The 25,470-nt window shown below is 53.1% G+C and overlaps 2 protein-coding genes across 8 annotated transcripts in view; one reads left to right on the top strand and one right to left on the bottom strand.

The window, feature by feature from the left end:
• SLC4A11 (solute carrier family 4 member 11) overlaps nucleotides 1–4,901 on the top strand; it is a 13,261-nt gene extending 8,360 nt beyond the window's left edge. For 2 of the 3 annotated variants that reach the window (XM_025398590.1, XM_025398589.1), the window contains exons 8-20: nucleotides 822–1,040; nucleotides 1,128–1,221; nucleotides 1,327–1,452; nucleotides 1,540–1,653; nucleotides 1,738–1,870; nucleotides 2,124–2,197; nucleotides 2,598–2,850; nucleotides 2,922–3,028; nucleotides 3,111–3,279; nucleotides 3,363–3,536; nucleotides 3,667–3,862; nucleotides 3,946–4,115; nucleotides 4,464–4,901. In XM_025398590.1, the coding sequence (XP_025254375.1) occupies nucleotides 822–1,040; nucleotides 1,128–1,221; nucleotides 1,327–1,452; nucleotides 1,540–1,653; nucleotides 1,738–1,870; nucleotides 2,124–2,197; nucleotides 2,598–2,850; nucleotides 2,922–3,028; nucleotides 3,111–3,279; nucleotides 3,363–3,536; nucleotides 3,667–3,862; nucleotides 3,946–4,115; nucleotides 4,464–4,533 (1,899 nt within the window). In that variant the 3' untranslated portion in view covers nucleotides 4,534–4,901. The remainder of the gene's footprint in view (nucleotides 1–821; nucleotides 1,041–1,127; nucleotides 1,222–1,326; nucleotides 1,453–1,539; nucleotides 1,654–1,737; nucleotides 1,871–2,123; nucleotides 2,198–2,597; nucleotides 2,851–2,921; nucleotides 3,029–3,110; nucleotides 3,280–3,362; nucleotides 3,537–3,666; nucleotides 3,863–3,945; nucleotides 4,116–4,463) is intronic. The other variant, XM_025398591.1, reaches the window with a different exon arrangement.
• On the bottom strand, nucleotides 4,838–25,470 carry ITPA (inosine triphosphatase). Of its 5 annotated transcripts, none has more exons than XM_025398596.1 (8): nucleotides 24,355–25,470; nucleotides 20,443–20,500; nucleotides 20,285–20,349; nucleotides 19,619–19,692; nucleotides 17,525–17,556; nucleotides 14,433–14,552; nucleotides 10,740–10,816; nucleotides 8,811–9,298 (listed from the first exon to the last, which is right to left on the bottom strand). In XM_025398596.1, the coding sequence occupies exons 1-7, from the start codon at nucleotides 24,418–24,420 to the stop codon at nucleotides 10,755–10,757; spliced, it is 477 nt and encodes a 158-aa protein (XP_025254381.1). In that variant the 5' UTR covers nucleotides 24,421–25,470; the 3' UTR covers nucleotides 8,811–9,298; nucleotides 10,740–10,754. The 5 variants fall into 5 exon arrangements, with proteins under 5 accessions (XP_025254382.1, XP_025254381.1, XP_025254378.1 ...); XM_025398593.1 differs by having other exon boundaries at nucleotides 14,437–14,552; XM_025398594.1 differs by having other exon boundaries at nucleotides 14,437–14,552; nucleotides 24,406–25,470.

Here is a 25,470-nt window from a genome sequence, read left to right as displayed (position 1 = left end):
AACAGACGGGCAGACACTGCCCCTAGGTGAGCAGGTTGCCGTGATGAGGGCCGTACACTGAGTTCTTGAGTTCATGGTTCATGGACAGGCTTCACCTTGGCCAGGCGAGAGACAGAGTGCCTGATGGGCTTGGATCCTCTCTGAAAGTCAAACCTGCAGACAGTGCAAATACCACTGGGGAAACGTAGCTGGGTAAACATTTTTCTCCATTGTGGTTTCATTATCTGTGATTACACAGACTTTTGTTGCTTAGGACAAAAGTAATATCTTGAGTTTATAAGAAATCAGGAGTTTATAAGAAAAATATAGATCGATGATAGTTGTGGTGTTCTGCCGACCTGGTTGAAATCATGGCAGAGTACACTAATGCCTGAACTTTGTGGAATAAAACCTGCTACCAGCATGTGGGCACAGTGGCTCGTGCCTATAATCCCAGCACTTTGGGAGGCCTAGACAGATGGATTGTTTGAGGCCGGGAGTTTGAGACCAGCCTGGTCAACATAGTGAGACCTCGTCTCTACAAAAAGTTAAAATTTAAAAATTGCCTGGCATGGTGGTGTGTGCCTGTGGTCCCAGCTACTCAGGAGACTGATGTGGGAGAATCGCTTGAGCCCAGGAGGTGGAGGCTACAATAAGCCGTGAGTGTGCCACTGCACTCAGCCTGGGTGACAGTGAGACCCTGTCTCAAAAAAACACAAAAAACAAACAGACAGAAAACCTACTGCCAGTTGATGGGGAGAGCACCTCCAGCTGCTGGGCCCGGGCAGGGCCTCCTCTGTTCCACAGGGGTGGTGGATGTGACTCTCGTCCTCCACCCCTAGAAAAGCACTAAGACTGCCATGGAGGTGGCGCGCACATTTGCCACCATGTTCTCGGATATCGCCTTCCGCCAGAAGCTCCTGGAGACCCGCACAGAGGAGGAATTCAAGGAGGCCTTGGTGCATCAGAGACAGCTGCTCACCATGGTGAGCCACGGTCCAGTGGCGCTGAGAATGAAGGAACACAGCACAGTCTCCTTCCCTGCCCACAGACACCCAGAGGTACAGGGTGGAGGCCGGTATGGACCGGCAGGGTTGGCGGGGGCTTGGGCCGGACAGGGCTAACAGGCGCTCTGTCCTCTCCTCCAGCCCCCAAAGTGCAAGGACTTTGTCCCTTTCGGGAAGGGCATCCGGGAGGACATCGCACGCAGGTTCCCCTTGTACCCCTTGGATTTCACTGACGGTACGTCAGCAGAGCCATCTGGGCCTCTGCTTTCCAGGCCTCGGGCCCACACGTGTGCCTGTCCTGCATCCCCAGCAAACCCTGTCTCCCGTCCCCCATTCCTAGGCATTATTGGGAAAAACAAGGCTGTGGGCAAATACATCACCACCACCCTGTTCCTCTACTTCGCCTGCCTCCTGCCCACCATCGCTTTCGGGTCCCTCAATGACGAGAACACAGACGGGGCCATTGGTGAGGGGCTGGCGGTAGGTGGTGGGTGGGGGTATGCTGGGCAGGGCCCTGGGCTGCAGCGCCCGCCTGACCTCCCCACCCCTACAGATGTGCAGAAGACCATAGCCGGGCAGAGCATCGGGGGCCTGCTCTACGCGCTCTTCTCCGGGCAGCCACTGGTGATTCTGCTGACCACCGCGCCCCTGGCGCTCTACATCCAGGGTGCAGTGGGGGCTGAGGCGGGAGATGGTGCCTGAGACCCCTGGTTCCTGCTAGGCCCTGACCCGCCCTGCCCCCTGCCCGCAGTGATTCGTGTCATCTGTGATGATTATGACCTGGACTTCAGCTCCTTCTACGCGTGGACAGGCCTGTGGAATAGTTTCTTCCTCACACTTTATGCCTTTTTCAACCTCAGCCTGGTCATGAGTCTCTTCAAGAGGTGACTGGCCCTTCTGTGAGCTTCTGGGACCCTTAAAGCTTGGGATCTGGCTCAGCCCCCTGGAACCCCAGGGTGATGGGGTGCCCCCACCATATCACTGCCCCAAGGGGCAGAGGTGGACTCAGGCAAGGCCTAGGGCCCTGGTCTTCTTCCTGGCAGGAGGAGGCAGGGGACTGTGCAGGGGCTCAGGGAGGCCTCCCCTACCTGCCCCCTGATGACATCCACTCTGATGAGGCTCATCACCTCCTGGCAGGTCGACGGAGGAGATCATTGCTCTCTTCATTTCCATCACATTTGTGCTGGATGCTGTCAAGGGCATGGTTAAAAGTGAGTGCGTCTGGGAGCCACCTGCTGCACAGGGCGCTCAGGCAAGATGGGAGGTTCTGCACTGCCCCTGGCTGGGGGCAGACAGGACCGGCTCAAGCTGAGTGTGTGCCCGTGGTCAAGGGTGCAGTGCTCTGGGAGCCCTGGGCTGGTAGAAGGCAGAGGCTTTCACGCTGGAGGGTGATGGGGCCACCGCAGGTGGGATCAGCAGTGGGGGCAGAGGCACTGGGCCGACTGTGATGAGGTGTCAGAGATGGGACAGGGACAGTAGGCAGGAGTGTGGGTGCATGGGCATGTCGGCAGGGTCCCCTCATCTTCCCCCTGAAGCCCTTTCTCCCTGAGATCCCCTCCCTCCAGGGCCACATGTTGGAGAGGGCTGAGGCCTGTGGGTCTGTGTCCACAGTCTTCTGGAAGTACTACTATGGGCATCACTTGGACGACTACCAGGCAAAAAGGACTTCATCCCTGGTCAGCCTGTCAGGCCTCGGTGCCAGCCTCAACGCCAGCCTCCACACTGCCCTCAACGCCAGCTTCCGGACCAGCCCCACGGAGCTGCCCTTGGCCACGCACTCAGGCCAGGCGACCGCTGTGCTCAGCCTCCTCATCATGCTGGGCACACTCTGGCTGGGCTACACCCTCTACCAATTCAAGAAGAGGTGAGGGGCTGCGTGGGGAGGGGAGGGGCCACATGGGCCAAAGGCTGTGCTCATGCACCTGCTGTCCCCAGCCCCTACCTGCACCCCTGCGTGCGCGAGATCCTGTCCGACTGCGCTCTGCCCATCGCGGTGCTCGCCTTCTCCCTCATCAGCTCCCACGGCTTCCGGGAAATTGAGAGTGAGTTGGGGCCGGGCGGCGGGTGGCGTGGGGTAGCTCCCCAGGCGCTGCAGGCATAGCAGTAGCCTGTCGCCTGCTGCAGTGAGCAAGTTCCGCTACAACCCCAGCGAGAGCCCATTTGCGATGGCGCAGATCCAGTCGCTGTCCCTGAGGGCCATCAGCAGCGCCATGGGCCTCGGCTTCCTGCTGTCCATGCTCTTCTTCATCGAGCAGAACTTGGTGGCCGCCTTGGTGAATGCACCGGAGAACAGGTGTGGAGGGTGGGCAAGGGTGGGGTGGGTGGGGCCTGGGCCCCTGCTGTGGGGCTCTGTCCACGAGTGCCCGTCTGCTGCAGGCTGGTGAAGGGCACTGCCTACCACTGGGACCTCCTGCTCCTCGCCATCATCAACACGGGGCTGTCTCTGTTTGGGCTGCCCTGGATCCATGCCGCCTACCCCCACTCCCCACTGCATGTGCGAGCCCTGGCCTTAGTGGAGGAGCGTGTGGAGAACGGGCACATCTATGACACGTGAGTGTGAGGCAGGCAAGAACCATGGACCCTGAGGAGTGGGGAGCCTCTGACCACATGGGACATAGGGAGGGATGAGGCCCTGTGGACAGGGGTGCAGAGGTGACGCTGGTGGCTCGGGGCGCTGCAGGATTGTGAACGTGAAGGAGACGCGGCTGACCTCGCTGGGCGCCAGCGTCCTGGTGGGCCTGTCCCTGCTGCTGCTGCCGGTCCCGCTTCAGTGGATCCCCAAGCCCGTGCTCTATGGCCTCTTCCTCTATATCGCGCTCACCTCTCTCGATGGCAATCAGCTTGTCCAGCGCGTGGCCCTGCTGCTCAAGGAGCAGGTGAGCGCTTGGCCCTGTGAGGGAGCGGTGTGGGTGGGGACACAGCCCCATGCCTGCCCACACCCGGTCCCTGCTGCCCACAGACTACATACCCCCCGACACACTACATCCGGAGGGTGCCCCAGAGGAAGATCCACTACTTCACAGGCCTGCAGGTGCTGCAGCTGCTGCTGCTGTGCGCCTTCGGCATGAGCTCCCTGCCTTACATGAAGATGATCTTTCCTCTCATCATGATCGCCATGATCCCCATCCGGTACAGGCGGGTGGGCGGTGGACAGGAGAGGTCCCACTTAGAGGCAGAGAATGGGTGGGTTGGGCTGGGTGCCCAGGAGGAGGGGTCCTGCCTAGGGGTGGAGAGTAGGTGGGCTGGGGTGGCCGGTGGGCAGGAGGCGCCCAGCCTAGAGGTAGAGGGGGCGGGTGGGGGGGGGTAGTGGATAGGAGCGGCTCCGGTCTAGGAGTGGAGAGTGGGCGGGCTGGGATAGGCAGGCGGGGAGGAGAGGCCTAGAGCCTCGCCCTGTGGGTGGGCTGGGGTGGGCTGGGATGGGTGCCCACTGCCTTCTCTCTGATCCAGGCTCATCCTCCTGTCCCTCCCTCCCCGCAGCTATATCCTCCTGCCCCGAATCATTGAAGCCAAGTACTTGGATGTCATGGATGCTGAGCACAGGCCTTGACTGGCAGGCCCTAGCCACGCCCCATTCGCTAGCTTCCCATGTCCTCCCAGGCTGGCTCTGGGGCTGTGAGGGGAGGTGTAGGTGTGTGGGTGACTGCTCTGTGCTGCACCTTCTCATGGCTGACTCAGGCCTGGGGCATCTGGGCATTGTAGGGGTGCAGTGGTATGTGCCCACCCCTCCCATTATCCTTTAGCTTTGTGCCAAGAGCATTGCTCAGGGCAACTTCTGCCCAGGGTGGGTGGGACTGAGCAGGATGGATTTTCTTTTGATAAAAGAGTCGATGCCTGAAAGAGAAACCATTTCCTTGATTGTGTAAGGAACTTGCCGTACGCACATTAGAGAATAAAGCTCCTGTTTCTAGGCTCCTATGTGCTACCTCTGTCTCTGCTACTGCCACCCCACCCACACTCTGGTGGGGGGAAGCCCTCCCTGGGGAAGTGGAATGCAAGGGACCGAGTCTATGGAATGCCTCTTGTGGGCTGTCACCTCCAACGTCACACAGTGGGTACTGGCCCAACAGTGAAACATGGAAGATCCAGGAGGCCTTTGCATGGCCATTTTTCCAGGACCTGCAGGGAAAGCGTTCTGGGAATAGCATATGCGAGGGTCCAGAGGAGCGAGGGCTTGGGGCCACTGAGGCGCTGTGGCTGGTGGAGAGCAGTGGGGCGGGAGGGACCATCAGGGTGACAGCAAAGGGCCCTGTGACTCTCAGATGAAAGCTGCCTGCCGGGAGGCCGAGGCCCCGTGTGGAGCACTTATGAACCATCCCATGTGTTGTGCGGATCCTGGATTTTATAGGGCGGGGGCAGCACTGGTGTGGATGGAGGGAGGTGGGAGGACTGCCGATGGGAGGACACGGGGCGGGAGTGGTTTGATGGAGGGAGAAGGTGCAGTGTTTCTGGCTTGGTCATTTGTTGTTGGTCAGGGTCTCACAGTGGCAGCCGACAACAGGGAATATTGGCTCAGGGGAGCGCCCTGTGCGTGGCAACAGTGGTCAGCAGGAACACCTGGGGCTCACATCGCCTCCTGGACTAGCTTGACAAATGCCCCATGGACTAAGCAGACAGAAGAGATTGGCTCCGTCTAAAACTGAAAATATATCTGAAATATGCAAATATCTGAAATATGCAAAGAATTCCTGCAAACCAACAAACGACAGCAGCCCCAACAGAAGAGGCAGAGGCCGTGAACAGGGGAAGGAGGCCCAACTGTAACAGGAGTAGCGAGAGGTGCTCAGACCGCTTGGTAATTAGAGAACCGCAAGCTCACATGAGATGCCACCTTACACTGGGTAGCCTGGTGCTGAGTGGGAGATCAGGAGCCCCCAGGGCCCGGAGAACTAATCCAGGTGAGTATGAGCGTACTTGCATGCTCGCATGCTCTCCACCCTGCTGTTTGGGGACGGGTAGCAAGTGTGGAAAAACCAACTCAAACCGTTTTCCTCTACTCTCACTGTGCACAACAGTCAACACAGAAGATTTCTGTGACCAAGTAAGGGATTTCTCATAGGACAGCTGCTGGGTGCCCACCAATTCAATTCAATTCAACCCAACTGCTACCTGCCAGGAGATAGCTTCAGAAACCCCAAGTTGAGGGTTCAGTCCCACAAGACCACCACTTCCTTCCCACCAGTCTGAGGTCTGGGCCTGCAGAACTTCTGACACTGTCTTCAACTTGGGGTTCCCACGACTCCTGTTTTGGGTTCAATTAATTTGCTAGAGTGGTTCACAAAAGTCAGGGAAACATTTACTTATATTTAGCAGGTTTTAATTTTTTTTTTTCTTTTTGAGACAGAGTCTCATTTTTAATGTGCAATGGCCTGATCGGCTCACTGCAACCTCCACCTCTGGCTCAAGCGATTCTCATGCCTCAGCCTCCCAAATAGCTGGGACTACAGGTGCATGTCACTACGCCTGGCTAATTTTTGTATTTTTAGTAGAGACGGGGTTTCATCATATTGGCCAGTCTGGTCTTGAACTCCTGACCTCAAGTGATCTGCCTGCCTTGGCCTCCCAAAGTGCTGGGATTACAGGCATGAGCCACCATGCCCTGCCTAAATTTTTTTTTTTTAATTATTTTTTAAGGGTTGGGCATTGATGGAGTTCCCAGTGATGAATAAGAGCTAATGGACCCAGGGCCTTGCCCCCCACCCTACTGGCTTATTAAAAAGGCTATTACAGAGAATTCAGATGAAGAGAGGCACAGGGTGAGGTGTGGGGGAAGGGGCACAGAGCTTGTGTGCCCTCCCCGGGGTGTCACCCTGCAGGAACCCCCACATGTTCGGCTATTCAGAAGCTCCCCAAACCCTGGCCTTTTGGGTTTTTAGGGAGGCCTCATTACGCAGGCATGATTGAATAAACCACTGGCCACTGGTGATCAATTGAACCTTCAGCCCTGCCCCTCCCTGGAGGTGTGGCGGGGGGTGGAGACCGAAAGTCCCAGTCCTCTTGTCCTGTCTTGGTCTTTCCATAACCAAGCTACCTAGATGCTGCCAGCCACCTCATTAGCACACAAGAAGACATCAGTGTGGAGTTTCTGAGGGTTTTTAAGTTGTTTGCTAGGAAAGGGGTCAAAGACCAAATACATATATGTTTTTTTTGAGACAGGGTCTCACACTGTTGCCCAGGCTGGAGTGCAGTGGTGCGATCGTGGCTCACTGCAGCCTCGATTTCCCTAGGCTCAGGGGATCCTCCCACCTCGGAATCCTGAGTAGCTGTGGCCATAGGCACGCACCACCATGCCCAGCAAATTTTTGTATTTTTGTAGAGACAAGGTTTTTTTTTTTTTTTCTTTTTTTTTTGTGAGACGGAGTCTCGCTCTGTAGCCCAGGTTGGAGTGCAGGCTGGAGTGCAGTGGCCGGATCTCAGCTCACTGCAAGCTCCGCCTCCCGGGTCCACGCCATTCTCCTGCCTCAGCCTCCCGAGTAGCTGGGACTACAGGCACCCGCTACCTCGCCCAGCTAGTTTTTTTTGTGTTTTTTAGTAGAGACGGGGTTTCACCGTGTCAGCCAGGATGGTCTCGATCTCCTGACCTCGTGATCCACCCGCCTCGGCCTCCCAAAGTGCTGGGATTACAGGCTTGAGCCACTGCGTCCGGCCCAAGACAAGGTTTTGCCATGTTGCCCAGGCTGGTCGTGAAGTCCTGGGCTCAAGCGATCCTCCCACCTTGGCCTTCCAAAGTGCTGGGATTACAGGCATGAGCCACCTTGCCTGGAACTAGATACATACTTCAGAGTATCACAGGTAGCTAAAATAAAAAAAAATGGGCAGAAAGTGTCATGTACACCCAGGACAGAATTCTGGAGGAGCTGAACAGGCAATACAGAGAGGTGCCCTGCCCCACGCCTATGTCCCCATCCCACCCAGGCAGCATGTGATTCTTCTTTGGAGTACCCTCATCAGTAGCCTGGGTGTTCCCTGCACAGGGGGGCTGCATCCATGATCAACTGGCAAGGAGCAGGCAGGCCCCCAGCACCCCATGTCTGAGGCCCAGCTAGACTTTTCCCACCCATCAAGGAGACTCAGGAGACTGGGCAGGGACGCAGCACCTCCTGGGGATTTAACCCAGCCGGAGCTTGCAGGCAAGAGGGGAGTGAAGGAACGACACTGTCCTGACCCAGGGCCATCCTGCTGGATGGAGTCACAGGGACTGCAGGGGTCTCTCCAGAGCTGCCTGTGGGCACAGAAGCAAGCCTGGAGGTGCCCCACCAGCCTGAGCCTACCACGCCCCCCTTGAATGTCCTTGGGTTGGACACTCTGACAAGGCAGCCACCTGGGGAAGTCCCTTCCAGGCAATGACTTCTCCAGGGCACAGAGTAAGGGTGTGTGGCGTGAGCGAGGTCTCCTGAGGGGTCTGCAGCCAGCAGGCTGAACTGTGGCTATCAAGCCAACTGGGGTCGAGGACTCCAGCCCCTCCTCACCATAAAAATGAACTGGGCATTGTAATTGTAAACCAACATTTTAGCGGCTCTGCTGTGTAACAGCATAAGGCAAAAGCACTGGGCGTGCCACACCGCCCAGCCCCCAACCCAGTAAGGCTTCATGGAGGCCCTGGCACTACCTGCACGTAGGGGGCAGCATGGATCCAGGGTGGAGGTCAGCCCACAATCCATGCCACTGAGTGAGGCAAGAACGCGAGTGGAGATGTAACACTCCAGTTCACAGTGGCATCCGAACGCCTTCCACAGAGTGCTGCCCGTGTCCCCATCCCCACCCCCACCTAAAAGGCTTCCTGCACCTGCCAAAGGAGACTGAGACAGACACCTGCCTGGGGCAGGGTTCAAAACAGATATAGCTGGTTTATTTTGGAAACAAGTCTCATCCAGAAGTGTTATTTATTGCATTTAAAAAACATGGGAGGTGATTTCCATGGTTCCTCCCCAAGCCCTCACTCCCACCAAGTCCAGCTTTACCACCCAAGGTCCTTGCAGGATCCCAGGCCTGGAGGTTGTAGGAGAGAGCAGTGAATCCTAAGGGCAAGAGAATGGCATCCACTTGCCCAGAGTTTCTCAGAGCAGAGCCAGCTGCTCCTCCAGACAGGCTGGTGAGGCTACTCGACACCTCCAGGAAGGGGAAACCCTGAAGGAAGTACTTCCAGGGGTGCCTGCCTGATGCGGGAGGTTTCAGGCTAGCCCTCCCCAGATCCCCGGCCTGAGGGGCCTCCCCCAGCCGCAGAAGTCAAGCTGCCAAAGTACTCCTGCAGCTCCAGCAGGGCCCGGAAGCGATGGGAGACAGCGTTCTTCTCTGCCTTAGGCATCTCTGCGTACCTGAGGGATGACAGTAACAGCTCAGGGAGCCCAGATTCAGGGAGGAAACGCACCCCCTCCCTACCCTACCTCATCTCATCCCTGGAGTCCAAAGCTCACAGACCCCCAGAAAAGCAGAGGGGCCCAGCAGTTGCTGGCAGCCAGTTAACTTTTAAAAATCGGATCAAGTTTTCAATTCCCCTGGGGCAGAAACCCCCATGAATGAGCATGGAGAGATATTAAACTTGCTCTAGTGTGCCCAAAAGTCATTAAGGGAAGCTGGGGACAGGGGGGATGAGCTGCATGTTTGATCAGCTTTGTCATCTGTTGACAGGAAGCAGTGGGGCCTGACAGAGCAAACACAGCAGTCTCCTCTAATGCGCGGAGGGCGGGGGAGCACTTGAACAGCTGGCCAGGGGCCTGACCTCTGTGCCAGCACGGCAGTGAGGTGAGAATCCCATACCCCGCCTGTGGCCTGCAGACTGCTCTGTGCAAGATGGCAGCCAGTAGCCACTAGCCAGGTGTGGCTATTTAAATGAATTAACACTGAATAAAAATATTCCATTTCTGGGTCTCACCACATGCAAGTACTCCACAGCCCCATATGGCTAGTGGCTGGTTCCACAATGTCCTCACCCCTGCTGGGGCCATTGTGGGGCCTCAGACTGCGCTCCCTCAGGGCCCCTCCAGCCTGGAAAGCCTGATTCCAACAATGGCCCGTGCCTTGTGTGAATAAGGGGGGATTCGTGCGAACTACTGAGAACAACTGGTACTTTGAGGGCATAAAATAGTGCCCACAAGAGGCTGCAAAACCCTGGACATTTTCCCAACCTAGATGGGGGTCAGAAAATGACGCCATAAAACTGTCAGATGTGGCCGGGCGCAGTGGCTCATGCCTGTAATCCTAGCACTTTGGGAGGCCAAGGCGAGTGGATCACCTGAGGTCAGTTTGAGACCAGCCTGGCCAATCTGGTGAAATCCCGTCTCTACCAAAAATAACAAAAATTAGCTGGGCATGATGGTGCGTGCCTGCAATCCCAGCTGAGACAGGAGAATCGCTTGAACCCGGAAGGCAGAGGCTGCAGTGAGTCGAGATCACACCACTGCACCACCGCACTCCAGCAGCAAGCAAAACCCCGTCTCAAAAAAAAAAAAAAAAGTCAGAGGTACAGCTTACAAGCCAAGGCCAGAGAGGCGAAACCACTGGCTACACAGCTGATGTGGGGTGACCTGGAGCCTTAGAGCCCAGGACTCCCAGTGCCATCTGGCTGCCTTCCCGACCATGGACTAGGCCACCCAGATTCCTAGTGTCCACCCCAGCAGAGCTGCCTTTGGCTGGAACGGCACCCTCAGAGCCTCCCCAGCCCATATCCGCATGCCTGCACTTGGGCGGGGCACTGGCCCAACCCAAACCATGGCTATGCCAACCCCACACCCCAGGGAAGAAACCAGGGCTCCTTACGTCTGCTCATATCCATCAGGCTGAAAGCAGGGGTCCCAGCCAAAGTCCCGGCAGCCTCTGGGTGCCACGATCTGGCCCTGCCAAAGGAAAGGGGGTACTGGTGTGTAACTCGGTCCAGAGGACAAGCATGAGGAGGGCAGTGGCCAGTAGGAGTTTGGTGAGTTTGTGAATTTGATTTGACCCAACTTATGCAAAATAGTTGCAAGGCCTCTATAGCACCTGCAAATGTTTGCTGAATACAATAAAAAGCAGAGTGGGGCAGCTCTCCCCTCACACAGGGAGGAGGCATGCACCCGATGGGCCCACTGGCACCTCCAAGGCCACGTGCCCTCGCCACACCCGGGACAAATTGGGATATCACTGAAGAACAATGAGGCTACTTTGATAGATAGAAAACGTTTTCTCCTAATAGGAAGCTAAGTGCCCTGAAGTCTGTGGACAAGCCAGATGCCTGCCACTATGACCGTGTTCCTGAAAATGCAAGGAAGACTTTAACCATACGATGAAACACTGCAACCAGAAGCAGGCACCCAGCTCCCCACTTCATGAACACATAAGTGAGTACAGTAAATACTGGCTGTAGTAGGGAAATTCCACAGTGAAAATGTTAGAAAAAAGAACAAATTGTAATCCAGTGACATGAAATGTCATGTTGTTATCAAAGTAAAAAAAAAGAAAAAACAATCTGGCCAGGCACGGTGGCTCATGCCTGTAATCCCAGGACTTTGAGAGGCTGAGGTGGGAAGATCACTTGAGCCCAGCAATTTGAGACTACCCTGGGCAACATGGCAAAAGCGAAATCCCATCTCTACAAAAAATACAAAAATTAGCCTAGCCTGGTGGTGTGAGCCTGTAGTCCCAGATACTTGGTGGGAAGACTGCTTGAGCCCAAGAGGTCGAGGCTGCAGTGAGCTGTGATCCAGCCCGGGCGACAGACTGAGACCCTGTCTCAAAACAAACATACAAGCATTCCAAAAAACAAACAAAAAAACCCAAAAAATTCTAACTGAAAAAATACAAGGGGCCAGGTGTGGTAGTTCATGCCTGTAATCTCAGCGCTTTGGGAAGCGGAGAAGGGAGGATGGTTTAAACTCAGGAGTTCAAGACCAGTCTGGGCAACACAGTCAGACCCTATCTCTACCAATTTTTTTTTTTTTTTTTTTTTTTAATTAGCCAGATGTAGTAGCTCGCACCTGAGGTCCTAGCTACTCAGGAGGCTGAGGTGAGAGGATGACTTGAGCCTGAGAGATCAAGGCTGCTATGAACTGTAACCATGCCACTGCACTCCAGCCTGGGTGATAAAGCAAGACCCTGTCTTAAAAACATTTTTTTTTTTAATTTTTAAAAACTACAGTGGAGGTGGTACATGATTGGGATTAGTCACATAAATGCCAAGTAATTTAAACCCAAAGGCAAATTCTACTTCCGCTATGAGAGGCTGCGTGACCAAGGCCAGTTACTGAACCTCAACCATACAACAAATGTGTTTTGTGCACCCACAGTGGGCCTAGCCTTGCCCTCATACAATAGACCTCTTAAGCCAAACAGGCATTACACCAGTAAACAAATTAATAAAAGTAATGATTATACAATGCAAAGTGCCTTAAAGGGAATGAACAAGGTGTTAAGTTCAATAATGAAAGTATGGGGGCCTGCACGGTGGCTCATGCCTATAATCCCAGCACTTTGGAAGGCCAAGGAGGGTGGATCACCCGAAGTCAGGAGTTCGAAACCAGCCTGACCGAAATGGCGAAACCCCATCTCTACTAAAAATACAAAAATGAGCCGGGCATTGCTTGAACCCAGGAGGTGGAGGTTGCAGTGAGCCGAAATCATGCCATTGCACTCCAGCCTGGCAACAGAGCAAGACACCGTCTCAAACAAACAAACAAAAAAGCTATAACCAGTGAGTACCAAGAAAAAAAAAATGGTCACGATAGTAATTTTTTTTTTTCAAACCATCACCACCACCACCAAAAACTTTTACCAGACAAGGTAAGACATCTGTGAACAGCTCCCAGTGGAATCTCTGGACATTCTCCTGAGCAGCAGGAACTGCGCAGAGGAGTGAAGTGGCAGAAGGCATGCTTCTGCACAGGGAGAGAGCAGGTGGGCACAGGGGCAGCAGCCAGCCTGGAGGGTAGTCTGGACCCTGGGAGAAGCAGCTGTAATTCAGAATCTGATAGGCAGGTAAGGGGTGTGGAATACATCTCACGGAAGGAATAAGTTTGGGCAAATAATTAAGGTGTTATTATTATTATTATTATTATTATTATTTTTTGAGACTGGGTCTCACTCCATTACTCCATGGCTGGAGTGCAGGAGTGCGATCATAGCTCACTGTACCCTCAAACTCCTAGGCTCAGGTGATCCTCCCACCTCAGCCTCCCAAGTAGTTGGGACTACAGGTGTGCACCATCATGCCCAGCTAATTATTTATTTATTTATTTTTGAGACAGGGTCTGGCTATGTTACCCAGGCTGGTCTCAACCTCCTGGCCTCAAGCCATCCTCCTGCTTTCGCTTTGCAAAGTGCTGGGATTACATGTGTGAGCCACTGTGCTCAGCCTCATTTTTTAGGGGGGGGGAGCACGGAGTCTTGCTCTTGTCACCCCCAGGCTGGAGTGCAGTGGCGGGATCTCGGCTCACTGCAACCTCTGCCTCCCGGGTTCAAGCGATTCTCCCACCTTAGCCTCCCGAGTAGCTGGGATTACAGGCATCTGCCACCAGGTCCAGCTATTTTTTGTATTTTTAGTAGAGACAGGGTTTAGCTATGCTAGCCAGGCTGTTCTTGAACGCCCGACCTCAGGTGATCCACCTGCCTCGGCCTCCCAAAGTGCTGGGATTACAGACGTGAGCCACCACGCCTGGCCTCATTTTTAGATTATTTGTAAAGATGGGGTCTTATTATGGTGCCCAGGCTAATCTTGAACACCTGGGCTCAAGAAAGCCTCCCACCTGGGACTCCCAAAGTGCCAAGATTACAGGTGTAAATCACCAAACCTGGCCAAGAATTCACATTGTATACTTGGACCCTGGAGGCAGAGGTTGCAGTGAGCCGAGATGACACCACTGCACTCCAGCCTGGGCAACACAGCAAGACTTTGTCTCAAAAAAAAAAAAAAAAAAAATTAAGATTCTATTATACATAAACACGAAAAGCTGGAAAGGCTGAGAGATAGTCAAGCACCTTGGCAGTTGGATAAGGAAATCTGAGCTTGGAGAAGTCTGGGCTATACATGTAGCTTTGATCCAAGTGTGGTTTCTTACTAACAACAACAAAAAAAAAAAAAAAAAAAAAGAAAGAAAGAAAAAAAGTAGTTTTGGGAGTTGTCACCTTCAGTTTGCTCTTCTGGGTCTATCAGGCCTCAGGAGCTGTTAGCCAAGCCTTTCCCTGAAACAACAGCCTCAGGGGTCAAACAGGTTTCAGAATTGACAACACTTCCATTGTCCTGCCCAGGGGCGCCCCTCAGCAAGGCGAAGGTAACTACTCTGGCCCCAGGGCACCCTTTCCACCACCCTCCTAGGATTGACAGCACTTCTACCTATGCTACCCAGGGGAGCCTCTCAGCAAGGCAAGATATCTTTGGCCCCAAGGCGCCCTTCCCACTACCCTCCCTCAGACCCGGGGCGGTCGGCTTCTGTCGCGGCACCCCCTGGCGGCGTGCGGCGGGAACTGCATCAAGGTGGTTACGCACCGAGGTCCGGCCCCTGAACAGGCGCACGGGCTGGCTTGGGTCCCCGGTGCTGAGTGCAAACGTGCAGAGCGCGTAGGCTGACTTGTCCTCGAACCCAGCCAGGAGCTGGTGGAGACCTGCGGGTGGGCAGTGAGGGCTCAGGGCATCCCTGCTGGCTAACTCCCACCCCCACTCCCAAGAAGCCCACTAAGGGTGGGGAGGCAGGAATTCCCTAAAAAGGGAAATTAGGTCTCAAATGGGGTAACGGGGGCGGCAGAGCCCAAGGCAGTGGGACTAGGCTTGAAATGGAAGTCTCTGGGCATTCTCGCTTCCCTCTAGCACAGGCTGACGACACAAGGCTTTATTTAAAGTCAGAAAACTAGCCAATGCAGTGTGGACCTTGTTTGATTCCTGATTCAAAACTAACCAACTGTAGGCCGGGCGCGGTGGCTCATGCCTGTAATCCCAGCACTTTGGGAGGCCAAGGTGGGCAGATCACGAGGTCAGAAGATCGAGACCATCCTGTCTAACACGGTGAACCCCGTCTCTACTAAAAATACAAAAAAATTAGCCGGGTGTGGTGGCGGGCACCTGCAGTCCCAGCTACTCCGGAGGCTAAGGCAGGAGAATGGCGTGAACGCGGGAGGCGGAGCTTGCAGTGAGCCGAGATCAGGCCACTGCACTCCAGCCTGGGCGACAGAACAAGACTCCGTCTCAAAAAAACAAAACAAAACAAAACAAAAAAAACTAACCAACTTTAATAGGCACTTTTTCTACAACCAAGGAAATCCAAAAAATGATTAGGTAATATTAAAAATGATTATATTTTAGTTATTTAACAGTTTCTTAACTTTTCACCTTTTAGAAATACAGTGGCTTCATTTGGTGGCTCATACCTGTAATCCCAACACTTTGGGAGGCCAAGGCGGGTGGGTCGCTTGAGCTCAGGAGTTTGAGACCAGCCCGGGCAACATAGTGAGACCTCACCTCTATAAAAAACACAAAAATTAGCTAGGCATGGTGGCTTACACCTGTAGTCCCAGCTACTCAGGAGGCTGAGGTGGGAGGATCACTTGAGCCCGGATGGTGGGCAGTGAGCCGAGACTGAGCCACTGCACTCCAGCCTGGGCAACAGAGGGAGACCCTTGTCTCCAAAAAAAATTAAAACAAATAAAAATAAATACAAGCTGAAGAACTTACTGATGATATGGTGTCTGTGATTTGCCTTAAAATACTGGACTTAGGAAAAATAAGAGGGGTTATAGATGTCACAAAAACAGGCATTGTGCTGATAACCCTGGAAGCTGGTTGATGGCGACTGAGGTTCATTATTCTACTGTTTTTTTTTAATTGACAAACAATAACTGTATATATTTATGCCCATTATCCTATTATGATATTCTACTGCGCAGATTTGAAATGCTCTATAATGCAAAGTGTTTTTTGTTTTTTTTTTTTTGAGACGGAGTCTCGCTCTGTCACCCAAGCTGGAGTACAGTGGTGCGATCTCGGCTCACTGCAAGCTCCACCTCCCGGATTCACGCCATTCTCCTGCCTCAGCCTCCTGAGTAGCTGGGACTACAGGCATCCGCCACCATGCCCAGCTAATTTTTTGTATTTTTAGTAGAGACGGGGTTTCACCGTGTTAGCCAGGATGGTCTCGATCTCCTGACCTCGTGATCTGCCCGCCTCAGCCTCCCAAAGTGCTAGGATTACAGGCGTGAGCCACCGCGCCCGGCCAATGTGAAGTGTTTTTAAAAGCACATAAGGACGGGTGCGGTAACTCATGCCTGTAATCCCAGCATTTTGGAAGGCCGAGGTGGGTGGATCACCTGAGGTTAGGAGTTCGAGATCTGCTACACGGGAGGCTGAGGCAGGAGAATCGCTTGAACTCAGGAGGCAGAGGTTGTAGTGAGCTGAGATCGTGCCATTGCACTCTAGCATGGGCAACAACAGTGAAACTTGTCTCCAAAAAAAGAAGGCCAGGCGTGGTAACTCACACCTGTAATCCCAGCACTTTGGGAGGCTGAGGCAGGCAGATCACAAGGTCAGGAGATTGAGGCCATCCTGACCTACATGGTGAAATCCCAACTCTACTAAAAATACAAAAATTAGTTGGGCATGGTGGCATACGCCTGAAGTCCCAGCTACTCAGGAGGCTGAGGCGGAAGAATCGCTTGAATCCAGGAGGTGGAGGTTGGAGTGAGCTGAGATCGTGCTACTGCACTCCAGCCTGGGTGACAGAGTGAGACTCCATCTCTCAAAAAAAAAAAAAAAAAAAAAATTTAGCCAGCGTGGTGGCGCATGCCTGTAATCCCAGCTGCTTGGGAGGCTGAGGCAGGAGGATTGCTTGAACCAGGGAGGCAGAGGTTGCAGTGAGCTGAGATTGAGCCACTGCACCCTAGCCTTGGCAACAGTGAGACTCCATCTCAAATAAATAAATAAATAAATACATAGGCTGGGCGCAGTGGCTCACACCTGTAATCTCAGCACTTTGGGAGGCCAAGGTAGGAGGATCACTTGAGGTCAGGTGTTCGAGACTGGCCTGGCCAACATGGTGAAACCCCCTCTCTACTTAAAATACAAAAATTAGCCGGGCATGGTGGTGGGCGCCTGTAATCCCAGCTATTTGGAAGGCTGCGGCAGGAGAATCGCTTGAACACAAGAGGCGGAGGTTGCAGTGAGTCGAGATCATACCAGTGCACTCCAGCCTGGGCAAGAGTGAGACCCTGTCTCTAAATAAATAAATAAAAGCACATAAAGAGGGGACATTTTGGCTTGCAACTGTGGGTGACAGGATATGCACTGCTGGGGTCCAGGAGGGGCAGTCCTCCAATTCCCAGGGCAGGCCCTGGCTAAAGCAGTCACGAGGGCCAAGTCCCTCTTGAAAGTTCCTCAACCCTACAGCTCCCACCATCCCTCCCCCACACAGTGCTCTCTGGAGTACAGGGTAAGTGTGAACTACAGGTGCTAGATGGGGAAAATGAGGTGGAGGCTCCGTGGTGGGGGCTAGAACCTGGGACTCCTGACTACTAGTTGGGGTCCTTCCCCTAGAGCAAGCCCAGATTCTCATTCCCAACAGATCCAAGGAAGAAACAAAGCAGAATACCTTCAGGCTTTAACTTCTCCAGAAACCACTTTCTGCAAGAGAAATAAAGGAGAGTCAGAACACCAGGAGCAGCTGGATCTTCTTACCACCTTTTCCTGGCTGTTCCCTATTGACAGCCAAGGGTAAATGAAAAAGAATGCCTCCAGGGGCCAGGCGAGGTGGCTCCCACCTGTAATCCCAGCACTTTGGGAGGCTAAGGCAGGTGGATCGCTTGAGCTCAGGAGTTTTTTTTGAGACGGAGTCTCACTCTGTTGCCCAGGCGATCTCTGCTCACTGCAAGCTCCGCCTCCTGGGTTCATGCCATTCTCCCGCCTCAGCCTCCCGAGTAGCTGGGACTACAGGCGCCCACCACCACGCCCAGCTAATTTTTTTTTTTTTTGAGGAGGAGTCTTGCTCTGTCACTCAGGCTGGAGTGCAGTGACATGATCTTGGCTCACCACAAGCTCCACCTCCCGGATTCCCACCATTCTCCTGCCTCAGCTTCCCCAGTAGATGGGACTACAGGTGCCCGCCACCACGCCCGGCTAATTTTTTTGTATTTTTAGTAGAGACAGGGTTTCACCATGTTAGCCAGGATGGTCTCGATCTCCTGACTTCATGATCCGCACACCTCGGCCTCACAAAGTGCTGGGATTACAGGCGTGAGCCACTGCGCCCAGCCTAATTTTTTGTATTTTTAGTAGAGACAGGGTTTCACCATTCACAGGATGGTCTCGATCTCCTGACCTCGTGATCCACCCGCCTCGGCCTCCCAAAGTGCTGGTATTACAAGTGTGAGCCACCATGCCCGGCTGAGCTCAGGAGTTTGAGAAAAACTTGGACAACACAGCGAAATCCCATCTCTACAAAAAATGCAAAAAAACTGGCTGGGCACGTGCCTGCAGTCCCAGCCACTCGGGAAGCTGAGGCAGGCGGATAGCTTGAGCCAAGAAAGTGAGCTGTGATCACACCACTGAACTCCTACCTCAGCGACAGACTGAGACGCTGTCTAACACACCAAAAGTAAATAAATACAGGCCAGGCACAGTGGCTCACACCTGTAATCCCAGCACTGTGGGAGGCCGAAGAGGGCAGATCACAAGGTCAGGAGTTTGAGACCATCCTGGCTAACACGGTGAAAACCCATCTCTACTAAAAATACAAAAAATTAGCTGTGGTGGCGGGCACCTGTAATCCCAGCTGCTCAGGAGGCTGAGACAGGAGAATGGCGTGAATGCAGGAGGTGGAGCTTGCAGTGAGCTGAGATTGCGCCGCTGCACTCCAGCCCGGGCAACAGAGCAAGACTCCATCTCAAAAAAAAATAATAAATAGGCCGGGCGCAGTGGCTCAAGCCTGTAATCCCAGCACTTTGGGAGGCCGAGACGGGCGGATCACGAGGTCAGGAGATTGAGACCATCCTGGCTAACACGGTGAAACCCCGTCTCTACTAAAAAATACAAAAAACTAGCCAAGCGAGGTGGCGGGTGTCTGTAGTCCCAGCTACTCGGGAGGCTGAGGCAGGAGAATGGTGTAAACCCGGGAGGCGGAGCTTGCAGTGAGCTGAGATCCGGCCACTGCACCCCAGCCCGGGCGACAGAGCGAGACTCCGTCTCAAAAAATAAATAAATAAATAAATAAATAAGTACAAAAAATTAGCTGGGTGTGGTGATGCACACCTGTAGTCCCAGCTACTCAGGAAGCTGAGGTGGAAAGATCACCTGAGCCTGGGAGGTGGAGACTGCAGTGAGCCATGATCACGCCACTGCACTCCAGCCGCCTGGGTAACAGAGACTGTATCCAAAAAAAAAAAAAAAGGAAGAAAGAAATCAAGTTTTAGATTCCAACTTCCTTGTTTTCTCTTTCCTGAAATTAATCTACCTATGAACGTACTTCTCAAATGCGTGGGGTCCCCTTTACCGTCTCCACTTACAGGTCGCATTCTCACACTTTACAAAAGAAAGACATGCTTCTCCTATCCCATTGTTCCTCGGGACAACGTGAAAGGCTGTTGATGTGAAGACAGGGAATGACCTGCAGTATCAGGTGCCTCATCATTTTGCAGTTCTGGTGGTTTTGGGCCTGGGGCCCTGTAAGGGGGTGGAGGTGGGCACTCACATGTAGGGGCCGGGGAGCCCTCCAAGGGCGTTGTAGCACAGACAGGTGTCCTCAACCAGCACGGGCCCCTGTACCTGCAGCACAAAGACATGCAGCCCTGAGACACACGATCACCATCCCCTCCTGGAACACCGAGGTCCCCCAGGCTGGGGCCAGCCCTCAGCTAGCTGAGATCTGTGGCAGACAGCGCCCTGGGAGCTGCCCTCCGCCAATCTCTTACCTTTGGCCAATCTCTTATCTTATGAAGACACCAAAGCTTTGGCTGATTGTAAAGCTTGCTCCAGGCACAGCAATGGGAGAGCTGGGATTCGCACTCAGCCTGACTCTCCACAGCATGCTTTCTGAGTTCCACAAACAAGTGTGAATGCAGCGGTGGATGTGTGTGGGGAGGATGTAGGGCTGGAATGCATGTGTCTGAGCATTTGGGGGAAGGAGAGTCTGTGTGTATGTAGGAGTGTATAGTAATGGTCTGGGGGAGATACCATGTATTCAAGGCTGGCAAAGGAAGGCAGTGTTCCAAAGTCAATATTAACTGAACCCTAGAGGGCTCTGGGCCGGTCCTAGAAAGCTCAACAAACTTGTTTACTCTATTGTTTCCAGCAGGCACAGGCCCTGGAAGCTACCTGGACAAGAGGAGCAAGTGTGGGACAAGGGCAGGGCAAGCACCTGGCGAGCTGCCTCCTGACATTTCTGTATGGAAATCTCATCCGGCTCCCCCTGGTACTCCGGCACTTATCAGGGAAACAGACACACAGAGAGTCAGGTCACAGGAAGACAGATAAAATCCAACCATCTTTTAAAAATAAAACAAAACAGAGACATACGGTCAATTTTCTGTGCCACCAAAGTGCATGGAAACTTATCTCCTAGAATCTGAATGACCTGTTTCAAAAGAAAAGAGAAGATTTATCACCATCTAATGATTCCCCATTACTATGTGAGCACGTGAGCTGTCATCCACCTTTCTCATCGATAACTCTCCTGCCAATCTCCTAAAGCTTACCAACTCAGGCCCGTGAGCCTCACCCCGGCTTTCAGGGTCCCACCCCAGCAAGCCAGCCCCTTCCATCTCCTTACTTCTCTGTCTCTCCTACATCAGGTCTCTGCTTGTGCTAAGCCCCCATCCAGAACACCCTCTTCTTTTCTCAATGCTCCTAGAAACCCTAGCCACCCTCCTAAACCAGAAATTCTCTATCAGAAGATACCCAGAATTCAGGAGGCCTGTGAACATGGATTGGAAAAAAAATATCTTTAGTCTTAGTAACCTTAATTGAAATTTAGTATCTTTGTCCGGGCACAGTGGCTCACGCCTGTAATCCCAGCACTTTGGGAGGCTGAGGCGGGTGGATCACGAGGTCAGGAGATCGAGACCACCCTGGCTAACATGGTGAAACCCCGTCTCTACTAAAAATACAAAAAATTAGCCTGGCATGGTCGCGGGCACCTGTAGTACCAGCTACTCGGGAGGCTGAGACAGGAGAATGGCTTGAATCCAGGAGGCGGAGCTTGCAGTGAGCCGAGATCACGCCACTGCACTCCAGCCTGGGCGACAGAGTAAGACACTGTCTCAAAAAAAAAAAAAAAAAAAGAAATTTAGTATCTTTTTCCATTATGAATATAGGTAACAAACCAAAATATTACTAGCAGTTCCTGACTTTTAAACCTACTAAAATCACAAATGTTGTTATAACTCATTACAACTGCTGCAGATATCTCAAAATACCATTTATCTGGATATTTTAAAATTAAGGGGCTAGGTGCTGTGGCTCACGCTTGTAATCTCAGCACTTTCAGAGGCCAAGGTGGGCATATTGCTTGAGCCCAGAAGTTTGAGACTAGCTTGAACAACATGGCAAAACCCCATCTTTACAAAAAATACAAAAATTAGCTGGGCATGGTGGCATGCGCCTTAAGTCCCAGCTACTCAGGAGGCTGGGGCAGGAGGATTGCTTGAGCACAGAAGATTGAGGCTACAGTGAGCCAAGATTACACCATTGCATTCCAGCCTTAGGCAACAGAGTGACACCCCGTCTCAAAAAAAAAAAAAAGGTAATTACTCATACATTGGTAGATTAAATCCTTTAATGCATTAAGAAAGTATAGATAACTAAATCACAAATATTTGTAACATTTTGATAATTGTACTTCACTATAGTTGATTTCCTTTGTAATCCTATGTATTTTATTTATTTTTTTTTTTTGAGAGAGGATCTCTCTCTGTCACCCAGGCTGGAGTACAGTGGCACAAACACAGCTCACTAGAGCCTCAACCTCCTGGGTCCAAGAGATCCTCCTGCCTCAGCCTCCCATGTACCTAGAACCACAGGTGGCCCAGGTACCACGTTTAGGCTAATTATTTGTAGAGCTAGGGTCTCATTTTGTTGCCCAGGCTGGTCTTGAACTCCTGGGCTCAAGAGATCCTCCTTGAGCCTCAGTCTCCCAAAGTGCTGGGATTATAGGTATGAACCACAGTGCCCAGCCTGTAATACCATGTATTTTATTTTGTACATTTGAAACTATTTTTCTGAGAAAGATTCTATAGGTTTCCTCAGTCTGCCAATGGCATACCACTAGTTAAGACTACCTGTTCGACCAGGCGCAGTGGTTCATGCGTGTAATCTAACACTTCGGGAGGCGGAAGCGGGCAGATCACCTGAGGTCGGGAGTCCAAGACCAACCAGCCTGACCAACATGGAGAAACCCTGTCTCTACTAAAAATACAAAAATTAGCTGAGTGTGGTGGCACACACCTGTAGTCCCAGCTACTGGGAAGGCTGAGGCATGAGGATTGCTTGAACCCGGGAGGCGGAGGTTGCAGTGAGCTGAGATACACTCCAGCCTGGGCGACAGAGTGAGACTTGTCTAAAAAAAAAAAACCACAGCTGGGCGAGGTGGTTCACGCCTGTAATGCCAGCACTTTGGGAGGCAGAAGCGGATAGAGGGTGGATCACCTGAGGTCAGGAGTTTGAGACCAGTCTGGCCAACATGGCAAAATCCCGTTTCTACTCAAAATGCAAAAATTAGCCAGGCGTGGTGACGCATGCCTGTAATCCCAGATACTCGGGAGGCTGAGGCAGGAGAATCGCTTGAACCCGGGAGGCGGAGGTTGCAGCGAGCAGAGATCACACCACTGCACTCCAGCCTGGGTGACAAAGTGAGACTCTGTCTCAAAAAAAAAAAAAAAAAAAAAAGACTACCTGTTTTAGGCCAAGTTCAAGTCCATGTTCCCCAAGGAGTCTCCCTTGGCTACTCTAGCGCCGCCTTCTTCTTCTTCTTCTTTTTTTTTTTATTTTGAGACGGAGTCTCACTCTGTCACTCTGTCACCCAGGATGGAGTACAGTGGTGTCATCTCAGCTCACCGTAACCTCTGCTTCTGGGCTTCAAGCGATTCTCCTGTTCCAGCCTCCTGAGTAGCTGGGACTACAGACATGTGCCACCATGCCCAGCTAATTTTTGTATTTTTAGTAGAGATGGAGTTTCACCATGTTGGCCAGGCTGGTCTTGAACTCCTGACCTCAGATGATTTGCCTGCCTCAGCCTCCCAAAGTGCTGGGATTACAAGCGTGAGGCACCGCACCCAGGCTCCAGCTCCTTCTTTAAATGAGGGCAATATTCTCAGTCAGAGGTTTGGGGTCTCATGCCCATTGTCCTGCATGGGCTCTGTTCAGGGTGGCACTGCCTGACTGGTCTGGCCTCAGGATCCCAAACCTTTTTTCAGCAGAAGGCTCTGGTTCCTGACAAGGCCACTTTGTCCTGGCACCAAAGTGACATCAGTCCCTCCCTACGCTACAGGCAAATATAGGTTTCCCTAGTGATTACACCCCGCTGGTCTGACTCAGACATATCCAGTGGGTGTCATCCTGATCCCCCACACAAGACCCCCACTCCATGGCTATGGCTGATTGAACAGGGGCAAACACTTGATTCAAGCAAAGCCAGTCGGAGCTGATATCTGGTAGAAGTCTCACTGTTCCATCCCCCAGCAGGGAAGAAAGGGGAAATATATGAACAGGAATAGGGATCAGCATCCAGAGAGAACAAGGACAAGTCAGCTTCTTGAGGGAACCTCAGGTCCTGCAGGACACGGTAACACTATATTCCTACAGGAGTCATCTGGTGGCTTACATGAACTCCCTGTGTGTCTCTGTTACTTGCTAGCCACAAAGTCCCTGCAAACAGAAACTTCAGATCCACTGCCTCCTTTACTCCTCCTCCCTGTAGCGCTGTGAAGCAAATGTCCTGCATCATCCCCACTTCACACACGCGAAAAGAGGTTAGAACATTTTAGGACGGTGGTGGGGCACGGATTGCTTAATGTGGAACTCCGCCCCACGCCCTCTGTGGGTCCTTGCTAGCCCTGGCCCAGCAGCGGGATGTGGATAAGTCCCAGAAGAGTACTGGGACACTGGGTTGGGGTCTACTTCAATAGGTGACCTTCGGGGCGGTTGCTAAGGGCCCCGCTACTCCTCCGGGTCCCGCAGTCGCTGACCACACAAGCCCTGTGTCGGGATCTGTCAAGACCCTCGTTCCTTCGCCAACCCCGGGGCGCCCCGATTCCGCAGCCACTCCCTTCTTGCGCCCCAGCCTTTCCACACAGCCGGGTCAGGACCCATCCTTCCGGGCTGAATTCTCTTCTCTCTCCATGCCTCCTCCCACGTGCTTCCCTCCACCCGGAAGCCCCTTCTCCGCCGTATTCCCAGCTGCCTCCCAGTCAGCCCCCAACACCCTCCCGGCACCTCCTCCAGCTTCTTGGCGTTCCCCGTGACAAACACGATCTTCTTCCCCACCAATGAGGCCGCCATGGTGAGCCCCGGTTACCCAGCTGAGCCACCGAAAACTCCTTGGCGTCCAGTGACAGAAAACTTCCGGCTGGTGGCGGAAGTAAACGGCTCAGTTTCCGGCCAGGGGTCCGGGTCGGCGGCGCGTATCGGGCGACTGGGCTCGCGGTGGCGGCCTAGCCCTCCGCGTCCGAATTGCTGGGGGCCTCCCAAGCCTGGAGATTGAGTGCTCCAAGACCCGTCCCTCCTGCCTAAGGGACGCTCTCTTCAAGAACCGGAAGAGACCACTACCACCCCCACCCCGCGCCTGGTTTCGCTCTTCTCTGCAATGGGGTCTCCGAAAGGAGAAGACTGCAGCCCTGTGATCCTGGAGGTTTGCGCTGTCCTACGCTGTCTCAAAAAACTGCCTCCTTCTAGGCAAGGGCTTCCAAACCCTCATCCTGCTCTCACCTTCAGCCTTACCCGCCAGCTCTGATCCACCGGACCGTGAACTTAAACTCGGCATAGCCTAAAACAAGCCCAAACTTCTCACCCGGTTTCACACCTAGGCTTGAGAGCTCAGTATCTAGACTCCCTCACTTCCTCATCCCTTCAGCCTCTCAAATCCATCACCCCTTCTCCATGGCCACCGTTTCAGCCAGACCTTTGCATTCCAAACACAACTGAAAGTAGGAAGTGCCCTCTCAAAGGTGTGTCTGCTGAACCTCTGCTGATACTCTCTTTGCGGCAAGTCATCTGACTCGCTCCTCCAGAGACTCAGCCTTCTGCCCGCGGCCTGGAACCCTGGGTCAGTACCTCTTGAATGGCCACTTCTGCCCATGGACAAGAAAAGGAGGGAGTCTGAATTCTTACCAAGCTCCTCAGGCCATTCTGATGCTCATCAAAGTGTGGGAAAGCCCAGTGGCTCACACCTGTAATCCCAGCACTTTGGGAGACTGAGGCGAGTGGATCACCCGAGGTCAGGAGTTTGAGACCAGCCTGACCAACATGGAGAAACCCTGTCTCTACTAAAAATACAAAATTAGCCAGGCATGGTGGTGCATGCCTGTAATCCCAGTTCAGAGAATTCAGGAT

This window comes from Theropithecus gelada, chromosome 10 (assembly GCF_003255815.1).
Source record: "Theropithecus gelada isolate Dixy chromosome 10, Tgel_1.0, whole genome shotgun sequence".
NCBI classification, from domain to species: domain Eukaryota; kingdom Metazoa; phylum Chordata; class Mammalia; order Primates; family Cercopithecidae; genus Theropithecus; species Theropithecus gelada.
The sequence above is the reverse complement of the archived record's forward strand: the minus strand, read 5'-3'. Positions and strand labels throughout refer to the sequence as shown.

What these genes read in the sequence shown, in the direction of transcription:
- ITPA (XM_025398593.1), bottom strand. Translation starts at nt 24,420, where the DNA reads ATGGCGGCCTCATTGGTGGGGAAGAAGATCGTGTTTGTCACGGGGAAC. An exon ending in GGTGGCACAGAAAATTGACC is followed by an intron (nt 20,350 to 20,442) that starts GTATGTCTCTGT and finishes TTCCCTGATAAG; the next exon opens with TGCCGGAGTACCAGGGGGAG. An exon ending in CCTGATGGATATGAGCAGAC is followed by an intron (nt 9,299 to 10,739) that starts GTAAGGAGCCCT and finishes GTCATCCCTCAG; the next exon opens with GTACGCAGAGATGCCTAAGG.